This window comes from Adelges cooleyi, unplaced genomic scaffold, assembly GCF_023614345.1.
Source record: "Adelges cooleyi isolate 19-005CV unplaced genomic scaffold, UGA_ACOO_1.1 ACOO_flye_CR_arks_rails_tigmint_CR_PRNA_108, whole genome shotgun sequence".
Classification (NCBI taxonomy): domain Eukaryota; kingdom Metazoa; phylum Arthropoda; class Insecta; order Hemiptera; family Adelgidae; genus Adelges; species Adelges cooleyi.
In genome coordinates, this window is record NW_026095761.1 from 16,872,617 (window position 1) to 16,895,786 (window position 23,170).

Consider the following 23,170-nt stretch of genomic DNA (forward strand, 5'->3'; position numbering starts at 1 on the left):
ACAAATAACAGCAGCGGCGACGGCGGTGGCGGTAGCAGCTTTTGACCTGAATAATGGTAAAATATTGCTCAATTTAGAGCCGGCAAGCAGCAGAGACTTTTCTCTTTACAACAATGGATATTTTCCTGCTGCTAAAGGCACAAGAAGATGGAAGGGGTTTAAGGATTGCACGGCGAGGTATATGAACGTTATTAATTGCTCAGCGATTATTGTGTCACGACAGCAGGAGCTCTGTTGAACCTTATTAACGGCGTTAAATTAAACAGCAGCGGCAGAGTATAAACAAAAAGTAAATACGTCATTTTTACGTCATATGCGAACGAGAATATAAATATTTTATTATTATTACGCTCGCAGCCTGTGTTAGCACTTTGCAGTGCAATATAATTATTTTGTATAATATTGCTGCCGGTCAATCGCATTTACCGGTATAAGCTAATAAACTGTATATTGAATTCGTTTACTATAAAAAAAAAATCTTGATAACTTCTGGCTGTTCGATAGCTGAAAGAATACGTATCGTAAAGCCAGAAGCAAATTAAACAAAAATAAGAAAGAACCTATAGCGTTTGACAATTATTTAAAGTGAGACGTGTCTGCTTATTTTCATGGAGATAAATAAATATATATATATATATATAAAGGTAAGATGGCAATAGAGGGCCGCCATGATGTGGGCGAATTAGCCATCCGAGCATGTGTTTTCGGTCGAGAAGACATATATTTTCTACTCTGAGGAAAAACTTTTGACGCACAAAAACGGAATTCACGGTAAACGCAGTGTAAAATAGAATTATCCCTCTAAAAACACACCTGAATAATATTATATAATGAATCTATGGCTCGTCAGGAAAGTTTACTGTTTGAAATAAGAAAAACACTTGGCAATCGTAACGGCTGCGCAAAGCGGTTTTTTGTCATTCTCCAGTTTGATTAAACAATGCACCTTAGCTCAACGGCTCCACAGGTCTGGTGATGGTTTTTTTAAAAACTTTGTTTTCCGCCCCCTTATCTGGTAAAGCTTCTGATAAACTTGATGAAAATTGTTTTATAGTAAAAAATTAAGCATAGGTAATAAATGTTTTCGTATCCCGTTCACTGATAGTTAAGTACCGACTCTAGTTTAAAATAAACTCAATAACATCGATACGTTAAAAAAATCATTTAAGTAGAATTATAAAATCAGTTATAAGGTTGTTTTTTACATAAATGCTCGATTTATATTTGCACTTCTTACATTTTCATGATAGTTCATATGAAACATTCAATATACAATACATATATTAAAACATATATTTTAGAAAACAATTTTTATTCGGATTAAATAATAATAATTTATATTTATACAAAGGGAAATTTGATTTTAGGTACAATGTTGTATTACAACAATTAAACTAGATTAGCAATTGTGTTATTTTAGTATTGCTCTGCACAAAAACAGCAACCCACTTAATGCGGGTTTCCCACCGTATAATGAGAAGGGAAACCTCGTCATGGACTACACATGGGCGGACGGTAAAATCCCTTCTGTTGACGGCAGAAAACCCGCATAAAATTGGTTGACACTTATACATACCACAACTTATCTTTATGTTTTTAAATAAATGGTATCACTATTTATTTAGTTAACAAATAATCTCGTTGGCCGAGTATTTTCCGAATCGCCGTTTCAGTCCCGAACTATGGTGAAAATTGAACAGGGGATTGGGATACTAAAAATATTACAACTTGAAGTTAGTGCTGTTCAAATTCTACATTTTATTTTTTCTTATCGAGAGGTTTGTTAAATAGTATGACCAATTTAATAATCCTTATTAAAACTTATATTGTTTTCACTAGATATACCTGGTCCCACCTTTAACTCTGAATTGAGACTTTAATATTCGGCTATCTTTTTTCACTCGCCTAAGTACCGTAATATTAGGACTTGATTAGGGTTAAAAAAAACAAAAAAAATTTAGTTGGCCCGGGGTAACCAAATGTCCGCGTAGATATTTTGTACGTACAAAGACTTTGTAATTGCCGCTCGCACACAATATATATTATTTAATGACTGTGCGCCGTTAAAAGCGGATGTTGTCGTCGTCATCTAGGCGTGGTGCCGCCTCCGCCTCTGCGGTGTATCGTTTTAAGCCAAATGAAATATACTGCGAAAATTTTAATAAACGACACCTTGCTTTGCCCTCCCCCCCCCCTCTCTTCTTGCTTGGCTTATGGTTCGGTTCGATGGAGGAGAGTGGTCGTTGCCGGTTTTAACGTAATTAAATCTGGCCCCGGCTCGAGCGAAAACAAACGGCTCGTCACACGGAGCTAAAGGCCTTGTTAATAATTTAATACCCTTTAATGCGAAATTGTGTGACGCTGCCCCGCCGCCGAACGCCTCCTTCGCTTCTCTCAAAAATACAGCCAAACACTACCGTGGGTGCGCGGCATACGCACAATGTACAGGGGACGGGGCGGCGCTTTTCTTATTTGGCATTCTCAGCTTCCGGTAGTTGTGTGTGTACACTTAGAAACAATAGGGACGAATTATAAGTCACGAGAAGACGCTTTCATCCCCAACCGCCGACTTGACTAAAAGCAACGGTTTTGCGTTTTGTCGGTCTTATTAAAACTGTCACCGCAATTGTTGCCGTTTGTGCGTGAACGATTAGCCGGTTTGTTTCGATATACTGGTACCGTTTACTCCTTCTCCCTCCAGTATATATTATACCTACTTATTTATAAAGCTTGCGAAACCTTGAACAATGGTCGTCTTACAAAATAGGACACGTTTTTTTTTTTTTTTTAAATACGTATTATAGCTTCAATGTAGATCTATGAAGATATTGTTTTTACTATTATGTATATATTTTTTCTAATTTTGTGCTAGACCTATAGTAATATTAAACTTTTTAACTACTGAACCAAAAATATATTTATGTAGCCAGTCTATAAATTTAGTCCTCACTTTTTTATTCAGAAAACTAAAAAAAAAAGACTAATTGGGTAACACTTTTATGATTTTATTGTCTAATTTTTTTTTAATTTATAATAGTTTTTATCTTCTATAGTTCACACTGGAGCGTTTATTTGAAAGTGAATTTATCACTTACGGCTAACATAATTCTTGAAGCCTTGTGACTACACCGACCTTACTATGTTGCGTCCCCTCTATGCCCCGACTCCATTGTGCTGGCTTTTTTTATTAGGGTTGTAAACATTTAAAAACGTACACGTGCCGAGAAATAGCTATTTAATTAAGCAGCGAATCGGACGTAAAATTTCTCGACAGACAAAATGTTTTTTTATGCAAATCAAAAAAACGACGTTTGATTAATTGTTTTCTTCGCAACTTAATCGCGTGCCCCTTTTCCATTTTGAATCGACTATGCCTCTCTTTCTCACTGTGTGCCCCACCGTAGTCGAGCGTAGTAGGTAAAATAAAACAAACAAATTTAAGTATAATAGCGGCGAGACCGCGAAATTCGTCTCTGGCGAATTCCCCACTAAATCCTATATTAAAAACGCACGTGGTTCACCGAAAGAATGTCATCCGTTCTTATTTTTCTTCTTGTCGTCCGACCCTCCTCGTTACCGTTCATTGGTGCTCGGGGATTTTTACCCCGGGCTTGGCTCGGCGGTCGTATATCATGCGAGTTTATTAATATCGGCTTTGCCAGCAAAGACTGTGTGCATGAGTACGAGCACATATGTGTATTATATATATATATATATATAAAACCGTGTATATATGTATATAACCGTGCTGATGGTGATGGTGGCGGTGGTGGTGGTGGTGGTGGACAGAGCAACGACTAGGGTGTGTGGGCAAAGTGAGAAGAGGACAAACATCAGTGAATTACGGCGGTCGAAAAACGTTTACGGCTTTGTCGAGGAGAAAAGCTTCTTTGTTTTTCCCCCGTCGCGTCGCCTCCTGCCTCGTGCAGTCATCTGGGTACCAGGTGACACACACGCCGTGTAGTCTCTCTTGTCGTTCCCCCGGGGAATCCTGAAAGTATATGTTTCTCTTACCGCCGCCCTCCTTCAGTTGTGTCTATTTTTTTCTTTTCTTTTTACTCGCACATTTTGAAAAAGATATTAGACAAAGAAGAAGAAGATACTCCGCCGCCGCTACCGTTCATTCCATTATTGTCGTTTTCTCGACTCTAAAGGGAACAGAAAAAAAACATCATTACGCCATCTACGTTTACACGCTCCGACACGCAATGATTTGTCAACGTCCGGAAGCAGCGGAAACACGGTGTGTGTGTGTGTGTGTGTGTCCAAATCCATTAAACCTACACACTATATATTATATACAGTTTACACCCCCTCGAATCCACAGACGACATAACAGCGGCGGTGATGAGCTTATCAGGCTTGGATTTTTCCGTCCACACCCTTTGGCAATTTCTTAATAGAATCGCATCTCTCTGGAAAACAAAACAAAAGTACAAAGGCACCAGTGGTGTGCGAATGTGTAGTGTATAGGTAAAAATTGCCGGACCGAAAGCGAAATGACATGTCTTCTTCTCGTTTGTACAGACCGATGAACAGGGGAAATTGCGAATAATGCCAACGCGTGTGCGTCGTGCCATCAAATAAGAGAAGAGCATCGTCAAAGGAAAATAGTGAAAAGTTGTACCATCTTTCGCCTTGATGTTATCACCGGTTATATACAATATCCGCGGTGTTGCATATAATACCTTGTCATTTTTTCACATAACACTTAACGTCGCATGTATACACTTGTCATCTTGCCGTCGTTTATGACGGCTTAAGCTTTTAACATGCTCAAGTAACGAATTTGAAATTCTTCCCGTCCCGTTTGCAGTTGTTGGGAATAATTCTCGGGAAGAAGACGATCCCGGCTCCAATGTAACGTTCAATATTTTATACATTTTCACTCAAGTGTTGAGTTAAACTTGACGTTTAATTGAGCTTTTAAAACACCTGCTGACGTTTTGACATGTACTGTCGTTTAACATTTAACAATACGATAACACCATGACACATACGCGTGACGCACTTTCATCATTAAAGGCATCATTGTGATTATTATAAAAAAATATCGTTTATCGCGAAAATATTTTCAGGAAATTCGAATTACGAACTTACCGACGAAAAAGTTTTAATTTTTGAAAATCATGACAAACCTGTGAAATCATCAGAATCGAGGACAATTATTTTAATGTTAGTATTAAGCTAAAAAAAAAGTTTATATTTATTAGTATTAAATATTTACGGCATTGAGGATTCAATTGTAATTATTGAGAATTCGGTTTTTTATTATTATATTTTTGATTATCACAGTGCTACCATAACATTTTTAGATCTCTTTTTAACATAAACTTAGCTAAGCATAACCTGTTTTGCTTGCTCAAATATATTCGGTACCGCGATTTTAGCGTTTATATGGTATACAAAAAGGATATTAGTTTATTTTTTGTGTTGAACTCTAATAATTAGTGGTAATTTAATTGTGACAACTTGATAAAGTTTCCGGGTAACTTAGTATGATATATGTCTCATCTGTTGGATTTTAGTATAAAACGGCTGACATTTGAATTCTTTGAAACTTTAGATGAAGTTCATCGTGTGTGTGTATTTAATTCTATCTTAGTTGTCTGTCAAATTAACGCTAATTTTCATAGCTTTGAGAACTTTTAATCGGTTATATAAGCGTAGATGTGCTTAAATGTGGTTCGTTTATCTGCGACCAAGCGCCGCGTGTGCGCGATCTCAAAGTAAGTAGCTCGAATGTGGGCGGTTAAGAAGACATTTTAAAAGTTTCTCTTAACTTTTTCGTTTGTACATATATTTTAACATGTAACCCGGAGATCGGGCTATTATTATTAAACCGGCAGTGTGCCCTCACCGCCACCGCGTGTGCTTGCTTTGGTATGTTTAATCGAGAGAAGGCGAAGAAGAAACCGCTGCCGTTTACCATCCCTTGTATTTTATTCTGATTATAAAAAAATAAAAGTTAAAACCTTATCTTTTTACTGTTGGCTAAACCAACAAACACAGCGCACACGGAATTCCTTGTTTACATAATTCATTTAAATAATTAAATATTCTAAGATCGTTATCGTTATAATTATATCATGTAACAACATAAAAAAACATCATCCCCTTTTTTCCCTTCCATAAATTATACAAAATAACTTTTTGATTGAGCCCTTCGACTTTTATTCTAATCAAGTATATCATATCGTTATTTTGTGCGGTCGATGTATCTATATGTAAATTTTCACTGTTTATTGCCTCATTGACGGTGGTGGTAGTAATCCGGCATTAAAATTGTAATCACGACCTATAAAAAACGATTCTTCTGGGATGCCTGCGTGTGTTATTGGACGCCATAAAATAAAATTATATAAATCTAAATGAAAACTTTCACGACGCTGTATGTTTGAATAGTTTTACGATTGAGTTGGCGTCACCCTATTACGCCTCAGATCGAGCACAAGTAGTCGCCATACAAGGTCTGTTTATACCATAAATATTATGTAAAACAGCTTTTAAAACATTTACTCTATTTCTAAAGACGATATTTGTTGAGGAGTTTTTAAACGATTCATTTTGTTTATTTCAAACGGTGCATCTTCATGTAGCTTAAAAGGCACATTTACTTGCCGCATCGTTCTAGAGGGTCAAATCTACAAAAAAAAAAGTCGTCAAGCCTTTGATAGCGATGTTCTATATAGTTAAACATTATTTTTTTAGTATATGCCTAATTGTAAGATATTATAACTTATCACTGTTTGAAATTTCACGCCGACTACTAGGGGAGTGTTGATGATGGAAAACCTCATCGTTACTGCAATGGGCTACGATTTTACACGCAAACAATACTCAAACGGGTAGGGTAAAAATTGTAAATGTATGCATACTATATATTATATGCTCGCGAGACTTAGAGCGCAATAAATGGTTAATCCCCAGAGGATAAGTGTGTTTACCTCTGAAACGACGTCGTCGGCTTTAGTCCGGTTTTAATCCGTGCCGATGCCATAAATTCTGGGTCGCCCGTTCTAATGGCCTCTCCTTTGTATTCCGTTTTACCGTCTATACAATAATCCAAATAAATCGGCAAACATTAGAGTTATCATTGTATTCAAACGTGTGGTAGCGGCTAGTAATGAATATTTACAACAACAAAAAAATATATAATAATAATAATAATAAGCCTCCACACTCCACCCGAGTTCGGCGGGTATTGTTTTCATCCGCCGCAAAAATAATGCGTTTGTCATGCATGCTCTATTCTATGTGTCTCGTATATGCCATTTGCCATTTGCCATGTGTGTTGAAAATTGTGTTCACTCCTTTCCTTCTTCAGCTTGACGTAAAACTGAATGTTACGTCTATCGTCGGAAATACTTTGCTTTAATTCATGTGATCGAATTCTACACCAGGTACCAAGAAAATGACAGAGTTCGGTATTAAAATGAATAATCTTTGTCGCGATTAATTCTACCGGATACCCCTTGAGTCAAAACAGTTTTCTTATCACATCCCATTCCCTCAAGGAAATCATCGTGTTTAACCTAACGCGTCTGTTTAGTAGCCTTTTCAAAAAATAATTTATTATTTTTTAGCATTGTTGTGTAAAGAGCGATCATTGTTTTTCATTGTACTTTGTTTAAAGTTTATTTAGAATAATACAACTTTCAAACTGTAGTTTTAAGTATTCAATCATATTATAAAGTGTGGTTTTATACTGTTTTAGCGCGATTAGACCTGGTCATCGCTGCTTTGTTTAAAAGTTCATACTCATACCTAGGTATTCCACGTACCGAAAATATAGTTTGTTGATGTTAATAATTATTATTATTTGTTCCACATGAACTCGTGGTATTTACGAATAGACAACCCTGCTCTTGCATTAACCGAATAGTGGAATTGCATAGCGACGAGAAAATATTTGAAATTGCTGTCATTAACCGATGATGCGACGGCCCATTACCATGAACATTTAGTTTACCATTATTAAATTTTCATAGAATAACTGGGCTCGTTTTTTTCTCTCTCTCGACAAAGCCAAATACTATATATATATATATATATATTAGTGTATACCGCGTCCCCTCGACGTTCGCAACATAGTAATGATAAAAAATATAATAAAACAAAATCCCCATACGTAGACGGTGATGTATGTGGCAAAAATCTAATGGAGACGGATAGGATTTCACATATCTTTGCCGTCAACACCTATGTTACAACGCGCTGATGCCAGTCTGTGGGTATTACCTTGCAAGGAATTTTGTACACACGCTAAAGTCTACAACTGATTTCACGGGACGTTTACTCACTCTTGCACTAAAACCCCAATAGGCGCTGTTCACCGAATCGTAAGCGACCGTGTACGTACACTTTTCAACATACCTGCTACTGTCATGCACACGCCCTCCACCCCTTGTTCTACCACGACAAAGCAGCCTACAGAAAATATTGTGCCGATATATAATTTTATTTTATTTTTTGCTCGCACCGTTACATTGTTTCAGATTTTTACTGTTGTCCGCCAACAGAGAAAAAAAGAACCTCTCACCCGTCCTGCCGGTTGTTTTCACTGTACACAAGGGAAATAACCATATTCTTTGTCTGTATGCCCGCCCCGACGGTTTTCACTTGAATCTAACACATGTACTTCTGGGTTTTTTTTTTTTGCTTTAACGTTTAATAATTATTCTTTGTTATACCGGTGCTTGTCGTTGGTACCTTCGGCAAGGTGGCTATTACCCGACCGTGGATCTAAAACCATGCAGGCTAAAGCCTCCTTGCATTTAATTTGTAATATCAAGTTGAAAACCGCTTTACAATTTCTTAAAGGGGTCGTCGAGAGCTCTTTTTGTAATGATCTTTGGAAGAAAAAAGTAGGCTCGAAAATGATACGAATAAATTTACATTTCGTCGACTGTGATTTGGAAGATAAAATCGTTAAAAGACTATAGGATGGTTTTCAGCAAGTTTTAATAGAATTTCCAAAAATGATCGTGGTAAAGTCGACATTACTAGTTTTTAATTGAAGGGTGATATTCAAAATGTAGTATTGCTGAAATTCCAAACTCTGATATAATAAGAACTGCTAAGAAAAGTTATAAACATTAAGATCTAACTGATTTTTTCATGATATATATAATATGATTAATTTGAAATCTTTTTCCTTTAGAGTAATTATTAATTTATCAAAGTTAGAAATTTTGATAACTCCGGGGTTTTACTCCAACCATTATTAACAAACTTTGTAATAATTAAGTCGTACTTCAATGGAACGGAATTTTTGTTGGGAACGCATAACTGAACGGTATGAAAAATACTCGGTTTACAAAAGAATTTCTGCTATGTCTCCCCCCTCTTCTTACCAAATCATTCTCTTCCTATTCCAACTTCCTGTTACTTAATTCGCGACTAGCTTATAAAATTACAATTTTATCAGCCTTTTAGTCTTTAGTCGTTAAGATTTGAAAGTCTTTCATTATAATCGTGAATTCTTCGAATTAATTCACTCAAGTGTTCACCGCTTTGTCGTTTCATTACTGTCGCCGAGTAATAATAATTATTGAAATCGCCGATCGAGTGTTTGCAGTCTGTTTTAAGCTTTCCAATTACTCTCTTGCGCCGTCGACATTTTTTAGGGTTTTTGCGAGAATTGTCTTCGAGTTGATCTCTGAAGAGACGACAGCTGCTGTTCTCGGTATTATTTGATTATATTTACCTCGTTCCTTTATAAATACATTGCTTTGAATGGCAATACTTTATAATATATAATAAATTTATACTATTTGAAAGTAAACGATAATAATATTATTCTGTTAAAAGCACGTTCCTTTTTCTCGGTAAATTACATTTACCGTTGTCGATCGTCGTCCTCGCATTTTTCCATCACATTTCCAGTTGTGAATCGTTTATATGTCCTTTTGTTTAACCCAGACAATGTACTTCGCAACCAACAATCGTCGCCGTTTCATCTTTGCTCCTACCCACTCCTTAGTTCATTTGTTTATTTAAACACTATCACGAACGTATAGTCGACGTTTAACAAAAATAAAAGCTGTAGGTATTCTGACCAGAGTCTTCTTTTTGTTTTCGAACTGCGTGCAAACGAGGTGCAAAATAACATAGTTAACATAAACGAAAAATTAAACAACTGGAATGTAAAGGACCGATAACAAAACGTGTACCGCGGCAGCTGTATTGACAAAAGCCCCGCTTAAACAATGACAACGGGTCCCCCGCATTTTAATAGCGGTGTATGTAAATACGATTGACTCCAATACATATAAAAAAAAAATTGATACTGTTGTTTTGTATCCATTTTCGGCGTGTTTATTTGAAAACGTTATCGCGGCACGCTATCCAACACAGGAAAACGAATCTGCGCGGGAAAGGGAGAAATATATATATTTTTGTTTCGAAATAATATTGTTTCGCTCCATTCGCCCCACCTATGTTATCATGAAATATTCGACGATTTTTGGGAAACGGGGAGCGAAGTGGAGTACGTTTCAATTTTTATTATATTATATGACGGCGATTAGATACTTTAAAAATGACAGGCTCAGGTGTCGGATTTCCGCTTTTAGTGCGGTCGAATCGGTTGCCGAAACGTATAAAGTAAATAATCATTAAAATATAGTTACTTGCCGGAGGAATTATAACAATTTCGCTTTATTATGTTATTTGCTCTTTAAAAACGCAAACATTGCTTTTTCATTACAATCTTTAACGACAAGCCGCTCCAAACACGGGTTGTAGCTTATGAACTTCCTTCGCGCTATATACTATCCAAAACAACTGTGGCCTTGCCATAAGAAAAACGCTTCAAACTCATGCATAATAAACAAGTTAATACCATCTCTGTGCACTCGTAAAACGCCGCCCTGAAATGTAAGCCAATATGTTTAGTCACACACGTTTTATGTAAACGCAACCTATAGAGTAAGTGGACTTTTAAAATGTAATATTATTATTATTCATGGTTGTATAATGTATATTGTGACGGTGGTATCGTTGAGTTACGACAATATACCACTGTCTCTTCTGGGATATGTCGTTCTAAATGTGTATCATTCATCGTATATAAATGATTCTCGAATGCGTTACTATAAGTTCTCCGCAGTGGATTTAAAAATGTACAGATGCGAGTGGTTACATGTATTACAAGTGTAGATTTTTTGTTTGAAATTCCAATTGTTGAATAGGAAAATACTAATTGGAGAATTAGCATGACCGCTGTAATTTGAGTAAAGGGTACGCAAAATAAGTACTTCACGCGAAGCCGATCGGTTTTCTGAAGTTACCTAAGCCTCAACAAATTGATAGTTTCACGGTAGAAGCAATGTAAGTTCAAGCGTGATTTCGTGTAGGCGGGAGAAGTATTGGTCGTGATAAACCTACACTGAGGCATCGGACCATTATTATTCGGTCGATGGCCGGTCGTTATGGCAGCGCTTTCCATTCGGGTCGGTCACATAAACACTGATGATACTTTAGGGTAGTAGATCGGTGGGAGTGGGTTGAAAGAGGTATTACGATAATCGAAAATATGGTCTTTGGAAAGGTGTGTGTGCACACCCGCTCTTTCACATTATGTAAGAATGTGAGGCGCTTTCTTACTGTAAATTTTCTTTGTCGTAAAAATACTTTTTGAAGTATCCGGCACGCTGTGGCGTTTATCAAACGGGATATTATTAAACGCTCAATCGTCGTTTCAGCAGATGCACCGAAAAATTTAAGGAGAGTAAAATATTTTATTATATCTTTTTATTTTGTTTTCCAGGAGCGTTGCAAATCAGTGACAGTCAGGAAACGGATATGGGCAAGTACGAATGCGTAGCGGAAAACACCGTTGGCACTCAACATTCTCCGGCCATTATGTTGTGGGTCAGAGGTAAGAACAAGCTTTATTAGCTTACTATAATACAGCACACAGACTAATATATCAAAATTCCAAAATCAAGTGATTTTGACAGTAACAGTTCCAATGATTTTTTTTTTACAAAACAAACATTTTGAACTAGTACCGTAACCTGGAGTTATCAGGTATTTCTTTGAAACGGTGTTTAACTTAACTATATTCTACACTATTGAGTTGAAGCCAACCTAACTGAATCTTCATACCTGCGCTTGTGTTCCAAGTAAATGCGGGGCCTCATGCATTTATGGATTATGTCCTTTGTAACTCTCATCGGTCGGAATCTGCATGTCTTTTCGAGTCCAGCGACTAAGGTCATGTTCCTTTTATTTAGCATTTGTCCGGATTCCGCGGAGCGTTTTTATTTTTGTATTTAGATTAACCGTATAATTTACGATTGCCAGCTCCGGGGCACGTATATGGACCAGGTAAACCCGGGACAAAACGAATTTATGATGCCCCAGGACGATATGGCCTTCCCGCCAGCAAGTTATACAGTTAATTAATTAGGTTAATTGTGAAACATTAGCGTGAGGTTGCTGCCGGCGCTGTCCGGAGGGTGAGGGTAAACGCCGTCGGATGTTTCATTGAATTCTCCCTTTTCTGACGTCGTCCCTTGTTGCCGTATAAACGGGAAATGTGTTTTCGCTCGCGGATCTCGCCGGGGTTAACATTTTTTCTTCTTTTTTTTTTTTTTTTTACGGAAGACCGAAACGTGTATACGAACGGCAACCGTTTAAAACGCATATCCGTTGACTGTGTGTTAAAAACAAGAAGAAAAAATATACTACCCTATCAGACTTTGTCCATGTTTACCAAGAACAATACTAATATTTGCTGTACTTATATCTGTTATATAGTATATATATATATCGACTGTATAGTGTCATCATCAGAGTATTTTCGTCTTTTTCACACCCGTTCGCCCTAATGACACTCGTAAGTTTTCTCTGGAGCTATTTAATTGAATCGTCTCACTGCCAAACTTGTCCAACGGTAAACACAATCGATTACCTCCCTCGCCGTCGTCGTTTATTGTTATCCTATTTAAAGAGATAATGCGAGCGACGGCAATGGTGTAATGGCGGAAAATAATAAAACGTCAATCCCGATAGAACGGTTTATTAACAGACATTATTTCCCTGGTGCAATAAATAGTATTTCTGTCAACAGTATTATTAATTGAAGGCTACACGTTGTTGGATTTGCTGTCGTTCAATTACACACATATTAACTGAACTATTTTTCCAATCCTATCAATATTTTATCGCTTCTCTTGTTTATTGACATTTTTCCGACTGGTAAAAACTATACAGGCTTAATTGTTATCCTAACGCAGTCCTAAGGGGATTTTTTCTATTTTAGTTGCTTTTTCATCGGTCGACAGTTCAACTGTCATAAACTCTCTCTTTAAAAGTAGTCTTCTCGAAATAGATAGTACAGCGCCGTGAAACGAGATAAAGTATCAAATTCAAAGTTTTTGTTCATACAACGAATAAAAGAAAAACTTTGTCGAGCCAAACGATCGGGCGCGCTAAAAGTATATACCTTTCGATAATTCTATTTCTCCTCCTATAAAAATTGCCAATATACTATATCTGTTTGCTTTCAGTTTTACTCTCGTGGCAGACAATTTTGCGAAACGAAGTTTCCGTTGTTTTTGATAAATTTTTAATATATTACGCGAAAAGAGACTTAAGGTATATGAATTATTCAATTAAAAGTTTAACTGTTGTGACAAATTAATCGATACTGTTTCAGTTTAAAAGCTTGTGTTGTTATTTTTCTCAAAACTCCGACCGGCTTGTTGATTTTACAGATGATTAACTGAGAAATTTGGCCGCCATTTCACGGTGGCTTCCATAAATTGCTGACATGTCTTTCTCTTTGTTGCTATAAAAAATCTCAAATAAAATGTAAAAGATGTGCTTTTCTAATTTATCGTTTTAAATTGGTTCATCCAAAAATAAAAATCAATCGTTTTTTATACCTGCTTGCCATTTATTAAATATGAGAGAAGCACATTTTCATTTAGCCGGTGGAAAAGTCTGAAATCTGAACTAACCTGAATTCTGTAATGTATCTATTATATAGTATCACGTGCTTATTTATTCGTATCGTCTTAACATTTTAAAATAAATAAAAGTAAAAACAAAAAAATAACCCCCCCCCCCCATGTATAGGACACTGTGACTTAAAGTACTGTATAATTTTTTCTTGGATTTTTGTTGTTACATTTTTACGGTTTTGGTTAATAATAGTAATTACTTTTTTTCTTCCCAATAGTCTCCTCATGTATGTATGTACCTATATTTCTTTGGCCGCTTGTGCACTTTTTATGAACGAATAAATGTTTACCATACGGCACGCGGCAGTGAACGGTCACTATAAAAAAAAACGTAGTGTGTACAACATATAGGTTAAGTACACGGCGAGTACATATTATTGCCTCAATCAGCTGTTATCGTAAAAAATCAATACCGTAAATAACGGAAAATACTGTAAAAGTTCTGCCGGAAGTCGCCAAAAAAAAAATGGCGTCTTTAGGGTCCATTAAATGACCACCGGGGTTTTTTTTATGCATGTTATTTTTTTCTCCTCGACAAATTGGTAAGTATAGTCGTCTTCGCTACCACGTTACGTAAGTGTTTGTTGGAAATTTTAAACTCCTTAGCATCTTTTAACATGGATATGTTTTTGGGCTGGGGGTCATTCTGAAATGACACGACTTCGTGTAATGGACATAAAGATGTTATAGACATACAGACATCAACATAAAGATCGAGATTATTTATTGAACAATAAATATGGGTCAGGGTTCTAGAACTTAACATAGGACCCACTGTTGTACTTTGGAAGTGCAACAGTGGCGGCCGTCAATTTGCAATGTATATTAATTGTACTTCATACAAATAAAATCGTTATGGTTATACGGATCCGTAATGCTAAAACATATTCATGATTCAATGTTTTTCCGTGGAGCGGAGAAAATAACTAGGGTTTTTCCTCCTCTTTTTAACTTTTCCGTGTTTTCTTGATAACTCAAAAATCGAAAGAAATTTGATTGTATTATATTATGAATCGGGCGAGGGTCGAAAAATTATGGCAAAAGCCATTTTCCTTGCACCGTCGCCAGTGCGTGACGGTTAGCAGTTTTGCCCCAACGAGTTTCTTTTTCCGAAATTATTATTATAATGGGTGACAAAGGATAACATTATAATGTTATTAAAATATGAAATCGACAATTATTATTACCCCTTAGAGTATACCTGTAACAGGGGTGTCACCCCCTCGCCTTCTTCTCCCGGTCTTCCAGACCTCAGTACGGTCTAACGCACTTGCACGTTTATCGTCAGACCGTTTTTTTTTAATGACGACCGGACAAGACCGAATACTAAAAAAACCTTTCTAACCTGTTGAATGCCGCGTCTTCGGATTTCCATTCGACTCGTTTATTATTATCCTTCCGGTCTGTTTGGGTAGCCAAGACCCTAGGAAACGTTTTTTATACAAAGCTATAATAGTAGGTTCTAATTAATATGATTTTAGTATTGTGCGTGGGGTCGTCCAGACGACGTGGCTGGGCTCGAGGTTAAGTGCAGTTCGTCGAAAGAGCATAATTGGTAGGGTAGCCCGTGGTCTCGCGCGCCCTACAAATAAGAGTGTGGGAGTATGTGGTAAGGAGAGTAGGGGTGGTTTGAGTATTATATAGGAATAGTAGCTAGTTGGGATGACGTATGTATCATATTGTCGTCTGCGCCACACCGCCAACCGCACTAAATCCAAGTAATGAGTTTGTGGGTTTTCCAATAGCCTCGGAGGTGAAAGAGCTCGGGAAGCAAGAAACGGTGCAGCGGGGGCCCTAGTGCGAACGACGATGACAACGGGCTTGTGTGTTAATTAATTAAATTCGAAAACCACTAGACCGCTGTCCTCTCCAAAACGCGCAACGCACACCGGTCGTTCTGTACACAATAATAATATTATCGCCCCATCAGTTATTGCGGTCGTGTTTTCCCCTAGAAAGGGTTTAGGACATCTGCACAAACAATATAGACTATGTAAATATAATTATAATATTTGATTCGATAAAAAAATTACCTGGTTTTCGAGTAAATTAAAAGGGTACTCGTTCATTCATAGACCCTTTTTTTTTGGGGTTTGGTTTTTCAAATAAGAAATATTATTTTTTGTCAAAAAACATTTTTTGTAATAACGCGCTTGTTTTGTATAAATTGAAGTTGGCTTTTATCTCGTCTCGACCATTTACTATCGTAACTTAATATAAAGAAATCATCCGCTTGTGCGTTATTATAATAACATATATTATATCAGGTTTCTCCGTGCACTATTGTGTAATGCGTGCGTGTCGTTTTTATTACACACATATGTCATTGCCTCGCCGGTATTTTTTACGTACAGCGCACAAACGACTTATGCGTCTTCCGGCCCATTGGCGCTCGAAAACGATTTCCTTTTGGGTACTTTAACTTGTCTAATAACACAATGATATTTATAAGACGACATAACCTACTGCGGATTGCCACCAGACTTGCGGTAAGTGTACTGACGGGTCGGTCGCTTGGAGAATTCGAATTTGTAATATTTTCTTGTCCAAGTTCGTTGACCCATGCCGCCGTGTTGCCAAACCTTTTTTGTGTGGAAATCGTTGAATGTTTTTGTCATTATTATTCTCTCGTGCTTACAATATGTGTGTGTGTGTGCGGCATTACCACGATTAGCTGCCTGGACCCGCGGGACGACGCGTTTCGGTTTCCAAATTTACCTAAGCCCCGCGGACTTGCGGTCGAGATAAGGAAATGCGGTTGTATGCGCCCGGGGTTAGGTCACGGGAAAAGGACGCTGGGGATTATTTTGAAAAACCTGAGGGGTGCCCAAGAGGATTAACGATGGTGTGACGACGAGGTTGCAGCATAATATAACAATTAAAGAACAAAATCCCCATTTCCGAAAGGGTTTTCCTACGGCCGCCGACCCTTTTATTTTTTGGTCTCCAGCGACACCTGTGTACCTACGGTTCTCTCCGACAATAATTTCACCGTACATCGCGTGCGGAGGAGGTTCGTTGTCAACGATACTAGGCACTAGCTATTGTTATTACTATTATACCGTAAGGGTAAATGTGCAAGTCAAGTACATATTTTACGAGTAGATTTTTATTCGGATTTTTGCGGTGTTGATGTTAACAACTTCAACGCTATAAAAAAACAATTAGTATATTTTGTAGTGAATTATAAGCATGCAATTAAAAATCAACATCTTCTGCCAGGATCAATGTACCTAATTGTTGTGTATGTATTACGAGTATGAAAAAATAACATTTGTTTCTACAACACTAATATTGTTCCCCTATTACTTAAAAATATTGTATCCGTCTCGTTTTGAAAATAATGAACAAATGTTCAAATTGAATCTACTATGTACTCCGACGAAGGGCAGGAAATCAAACGTTCTTCTTTCAACATGATCCTAACTATTTGAACAACAGTCGAGTCTAGTACTCAATAATTATACTCAGACAACTTGGTCAGTCATTTGTGGAAAGCTTTCTTTGTATACATTTTGTTTACCAGTGTACCGCGATTTATTAGTAAACTTTGATTTATAAAAATAAAATTTTAATCTTATATACCCGATTTGTGATGGATGTTTTAGCAAGATGTATTACCTTAATTTTACGAACAAAATATTAAATCATTGTTGTAAACCTAATCATACTAAAAGATTTTTCGCCAATAATTGAATCATTCATTATTATGTTATTAAAAATGTATTATTTTTCTTAAGATTTTTCAAGACCCAAGTATGATTGTTTCAATAGACTTACTAATTCCTGCAACTTAAATTATATTTCTTGATAAATGTTTTTGAAGCTTTGGTCTTGACTTTTCGGTATTAATAAACGACATTATTGTGCCAGTCCAAAACATTATATTTTTCATTAAAAAAAAAAAGCTATTTATCACTTCCACTCTTCCACTTGAAACTCGCTTGGCATTTTCTTGGTTCGTCCTCGTGTTTTTACCGAAATGGATTGATATACACACTTATGGGGCAAATGTGTTTAGAAAAGTGTCGTGTCCATATTAAAAAAACCATACACACACATGAACAACTGATAGTCACGATAATCAAATTATATGTTTTAAATGTATCGGTGGACACAACAACGGGGTTCGACCTCTACTCCCATTCGTCGATTCTCAGTATACGTTAATTCGCTTAAGTGCTATAGCAACTGTTTTCGTAATCGAGGGGATTGATCTACTACCCCTTCGACCTCTTCCGCCTTGGTGTATAATTTATCGACAACCAAATTCCCCAAACAATTACAAAATACCCGTTTCACCGTGGCTAGGACGGTTGCGTGTGCTCTTTCTTTAGGTATATTTCTTTCTTTCTGGGGCGTTCGTAAGTTTTTTCTTATCGCCGCCACATTTACAAGTACATAACTCAATTTTCAACTAATTTGGAGTTTATTTTTTTGCAGTTCGCAGAGTCCCCCCGCAGTTTTCCATTCCACCGCCTACAATGGAGACGGTCAAAGTCGGCGAAAACGTAAGCATACCGTGCGTGGCCTTCGGATCGCCAATGCCGTACGTCAAGTGGCGTCGGGGCAAGACCACAGAGCTGTCGCCCGAAGACCAACTACCCGTGGGCAGGAACGTGCTGAACTTGACCAACGTCGAACAGTCCGACAATTACACATGTATAGCCGCGTCGTCGTTGGGGATGATCGAAGCCACAACATTCGTCAAAGTGCTGAGTGAGTATAAAACAGTTTTCATAAAAGTATTACCATACAATTATACAACTCAACACCTTGTATCGGAATATTCTGATCCGAATGTATTGTCCTTTAGAGTCGTCAAAAACAGTTCAATTTTGGTAAGCTGCCATAAACTCTCATATAGTATCCCAAGCCATTCCATAATATTATTTTGATCAGTTTCATTACCAATGCTTAACTATAAGGAACTCTAGTCCCTAGTCATACTGAACAATCTGATCGGGTTATTTTCAGTCAACGATTTCAGTTCGACTCAATAACATTAATTATAATGTATGAAATGCTGAGACGCACACCCCCGAGCAATTATTAACCTTGCCAATTGAGAGACACTAACGTTTGATTGTGCAATTTTGACGTTTACGAGGAAGAGCAATATAGTGTTTTAAACGTGATCCATTCCATTATGCTGTCAATTACGGTAAATCGCCGTTAAACCGTACGGCGTGATCGTTAAACGGTATAGCCGTTTTCGCCGAGCACTACTCACTGTCCCTTGAAGTTTAATGATACTCGTAGTTCGGTAGTTGCACACTGATCAAATAATATTGTAAATGTATATCGTTTTGACACTAGTGGCGCGCTGTGGCAAAATTAATCGTGTCGTTTGCGAGTATATATGATATAGTATTATTATATAAATATATAATAATTATCGTTCGTCGTAAAATATCCTATTTCGTCGCCAACCACGTATATTTTCCCACTAATATTCCCGCACTGAAGAATTTACCAATAAATTTTATAAGATACCACGTCTACTCTAATAACCCCGATCGAATTTCATTTGTTTATTCAGCTCTATCTAAAGCTTTATAGATATAGCTAAAAACGGCATTTCGTGATGTTCGTCCATACGAATATACCATTATCTAAAATTGGCTAAAGAACGTGCTCTTAAAGCGAAAAACGGCTTTTTCCACGTTAAAATCCATATGTTTTTTTGACGATTTCCCGTGGAATTAAAATGAACAGAAAAACGATTTCTGTTGAATGACAAGCTTAACTTTTTTACGTCGTTTTTTTACAGCCTTGCCTAGTCCGCCAATAGACATAAAAGTGTCTGACGTTACTTCCACTTCGATCAGGCTGAGTTGGTCTCATCCCAATCCGGACGACATCCAGTACTACACCATATCTCACAAGCCCAAGTCAGCTGCTCAATCGCCGGGTGTCATCAGCGGCGTGGTGACCATGTACTACACAATCAGACCCCTCAGTCCTTACACTCAATACGAGTTCACCGTGTCCGCCGTCAACGGGTTCGGTCACGGACCCCCTTCGCAGCCCATAGTGGCCACCACCGGCGAGACAGGTAAGCCAGTCTTTTATTTTCATACTTGACCCTAACCATTCATTTCTTAAAAACTGTTATCTTCCGTTTTGGCCATAACCAACTTCTTGCTACTTGTAAGCGGCCGAGTTAGATTGTGTCCGACTTTCATTGTTGTTTTTAATGAGAATAAAATAGTGAACAACACTTGGCCGGTGGAAGTAGAAATTTCCCTAAAAAAAAAAAAACAAAAACCGTTAAATTTCCCGGTCTAATTAGAAAACTAATTAATAGCGCCGGAGGTCGAATGCTTTTATTCTTAAAGTTTTGCCGCCAAAAAAAAAAAACGAATATATTCTTATTTTGTTTTCGCTGTGAGCTTTTAATTAATTTTTTACCAAAGAGCGAAACAAAACGTGTTATAAAAGAACAGGCGGTAGTCTTGAACGTAATATAAATACAGCCATCGCTTATGTCATACCCTTTTGTAATTGCAGTTAAAAATGATTTTATTATATCGCGATGTATTATGTTTTATTTTTCCATGCAAAACAAATTTTTAATGGAAAATAATTCCGTTATGAAAATATAAATTAATCTAAGTAAGTGCGCGATTTTTATGTCTAAACGTAAACCTGCGTTTACACAATTGTTACACATTAGTTGTTGCACCTTTTGTATTTTGATTGCACCTTTTTGTTGTAGATGTTGCACCGTAATTACTTAGGCACATATTTTATAAATGGACTTAAGTATATTTTAGTTTCAAAGAGAATTGCTGTAGTATTTAATGAAATAGCACTGGTGCGTGTAATTGTCTTTCGCTCTCTCTTCATCACTTATGTAACGGTATATTGTTTTTTTTTATGCTGTACAAATGTGTATTTAAAACAAAAAACTGTGTTTTGTATCAAACCACGAAAGAAATTGTTTTTTACACTATACGATGTGGTAGTGTTTACATAAAATATTATAACGTTTTTTTTTTTTTTTTTTAATAAAGATGTAAAGGCGTTAACTAATATTATATTAATAAATATTTACTTCAAATACAATTTTTTTATACATAGTTTTTTTACGTTCAATTTTTACTATAGTTGGTGTTGGTATACAGTTTTTTGCATTACAATCATTATATTGTTACGAATTAAAGGGAATCGCAAAATATATAAAAATGTTGACCGATTACGATGTTTATTATTATTATTTAGGTTAAAAATAAATAACATATTATTATGATTAGGTACGTCATGTACGATCTTTCAACGCCGTTGTAATTATTTTTTACAACACACCACGTGACATCCCATTAGCTAATTGGGAATTGGTCGCACGGCGCGATAATATGATATGTTGTTGAAAAAAAAATAGTTGTAGGTATTCATTATATACACCTGTGTTACATAAACTCGAGTGAATAAAAAAATCGAAAACAAAATTAATAATAACGTTTCATTGAAAATATCGATGTTGATTGACAATAAACATGACAATTTTTTCCCCATTATTTATTTTTTTCATTTTTTACGACGGCAAATTAAAAAAGTTTTAACTATCGCGTTTTGATTTTAATTAATTCAATTGCGGTCGACGAATAAAAGAATATATAATATAGTTTTGTTCACGGTGGCGCCCATGCACGCATTTCAGAATTTCCTCCATTTCCGGTTTTGCCCATTGTGTGCAGAGAAAACGCGGCTCTTCCTCCTGTACCTATGCCAGACAATGATGTTCACCCTGCCCCCTCTTTCCCCTGCCCCCACTATGCTCGCGGTGTACTCCAAAAATCCGTTTTTCCGTAATTAACCCAAGTTCCATGTGCATATGCCGATGAGTTTCTCTGCCCCCTCTGTCGGCGGTAGTGGGTTATTATTACAATGGGAGAACGCGGACAAAAAAAAAACTATCTAATGCAAAAAAAAAAAAAAGCTTTTACGGTATATGGGCATTATGGATTTTCACATGTATAATATGCTGTGAATCAGTGAAAAAGTAGTCGGGAGAAATAAGCACAAATGACTGGAATGCGCGACGGTATTATTGGTAGAGACACCCTGAAGTACTTTTTTATTATTATTGTTTTGATCAAAATAATTCGACCCGTTTTCATCGGTTTTCTGAATTTTGTATCGTATTGAAATTAAAACATGCATAAACATTCAGCGGGCTTCTTTAGATTTGATAGAATTGCCGTTTTTTTTTTATATCATAATGTAATCAAACAAAAACCCGCCCATATATATTGTTAAAAAAAAAAAATCAAAAATATTGTCATTATAATAAATGAGCTGGTTCGCACTTGTACCGAAATGGCTTTGGGATTTTATAATGATTTCTTTATTACCTACTTGTTTGCGCCCAACATTAATTTTAAACCATATTTCTTTTTCTTATACATTGTTGTAAGGTGGTTGTTATTTCGATAAAACTTTTAAAATATCGTTAAACCCGTTATTTTATACTAGGTGAATATGGTTTGTATTATGAACGCAGTTAAATGACTCGAGTGTTCATAAAACTAACATCAAAAACTATTGACCAGTTTTTTTTTTTTTGCCATTCATTTATTTAGTAGTTTTTATGACGTTTCTATTTATGTATTGTTTTATTAGCAATGTTTTTTATTCAATTATAAACTAATCCCGGATTCGTCATAATCCGCAAAACTATTATAGACTGTCATTATTTTCCCTCGGGATGAGACATTTTCCCGGAATCGTAGTTGGCACGTGTCAAAACGGTTCAGTTAGTTTTTAATTTTGCGGCAACGCTCGTCTAGGAAAGAAGAGTGTATAGATAAAGTTTATCCGACTTGGTTGATTTGTGAACAAGCGTTTGCTTTTATTTTCGGACCAACGGCAATCGATTATTTTTAAGTGGACTACCTATAATTATAAGTGGTAAGAGATAATATTGGTCGTGGACGGTCCTAATGTCCGACCGACATTCATAATTTTTTCCACCGAATCTTCCTTATACCAAAACAATAAAGTTGTTTTATCCTCGTCAGTAACGTTGAACGTTGTATTGTATCTTTTTCTTTATTTAATTATCTAACCTTCCAACAACATCCCAGAATATTCTCTTTCGAAATCCTCTGGTTGTTACCTAACCTCTTCTATTTATTCGCAATTTACAATAAAGGAAATTTTATAAAACAAATTTAAAATATAAATAA

The 23,170-nt window shown here is 36.5% G+C and overlaps 1 protein-coding gene across 4 annotated transcripts in view; it reads left to right on the top strand.

Annotated features, from left to right (window-relative positions):
• The window catches only part of LOC126847449 (tyrosine-protein phosphatase Lar), a 123,010-nt gene that overhangs the window by 83,031 nt on the left and 16,809 nt on the right, over positions 1 to 23,170 (top strand). For all 4 annotated transcript variants that reach the window (XM_050587669.1, XM_050587673.1, XM_050587671.1 and 1 more), the window contains 3 exons: positions 11,774 to 11,884; positions 18,420 to 18,695; positions 19,750 to 20,034. In XM_050587669.1, coding sequence (XP_050443626.1) covers positions 11,774 to 11,884; positions 18,420 to 18,695; positions 19,750 to 20,034 — 672 coding nt within the window. The remainder of the gene's footprint in view (positions 1 to 11,773; positions 11,885 to 18,419; positions 18,696 to 19,749; positions 20,035 to 23,170) is intronic.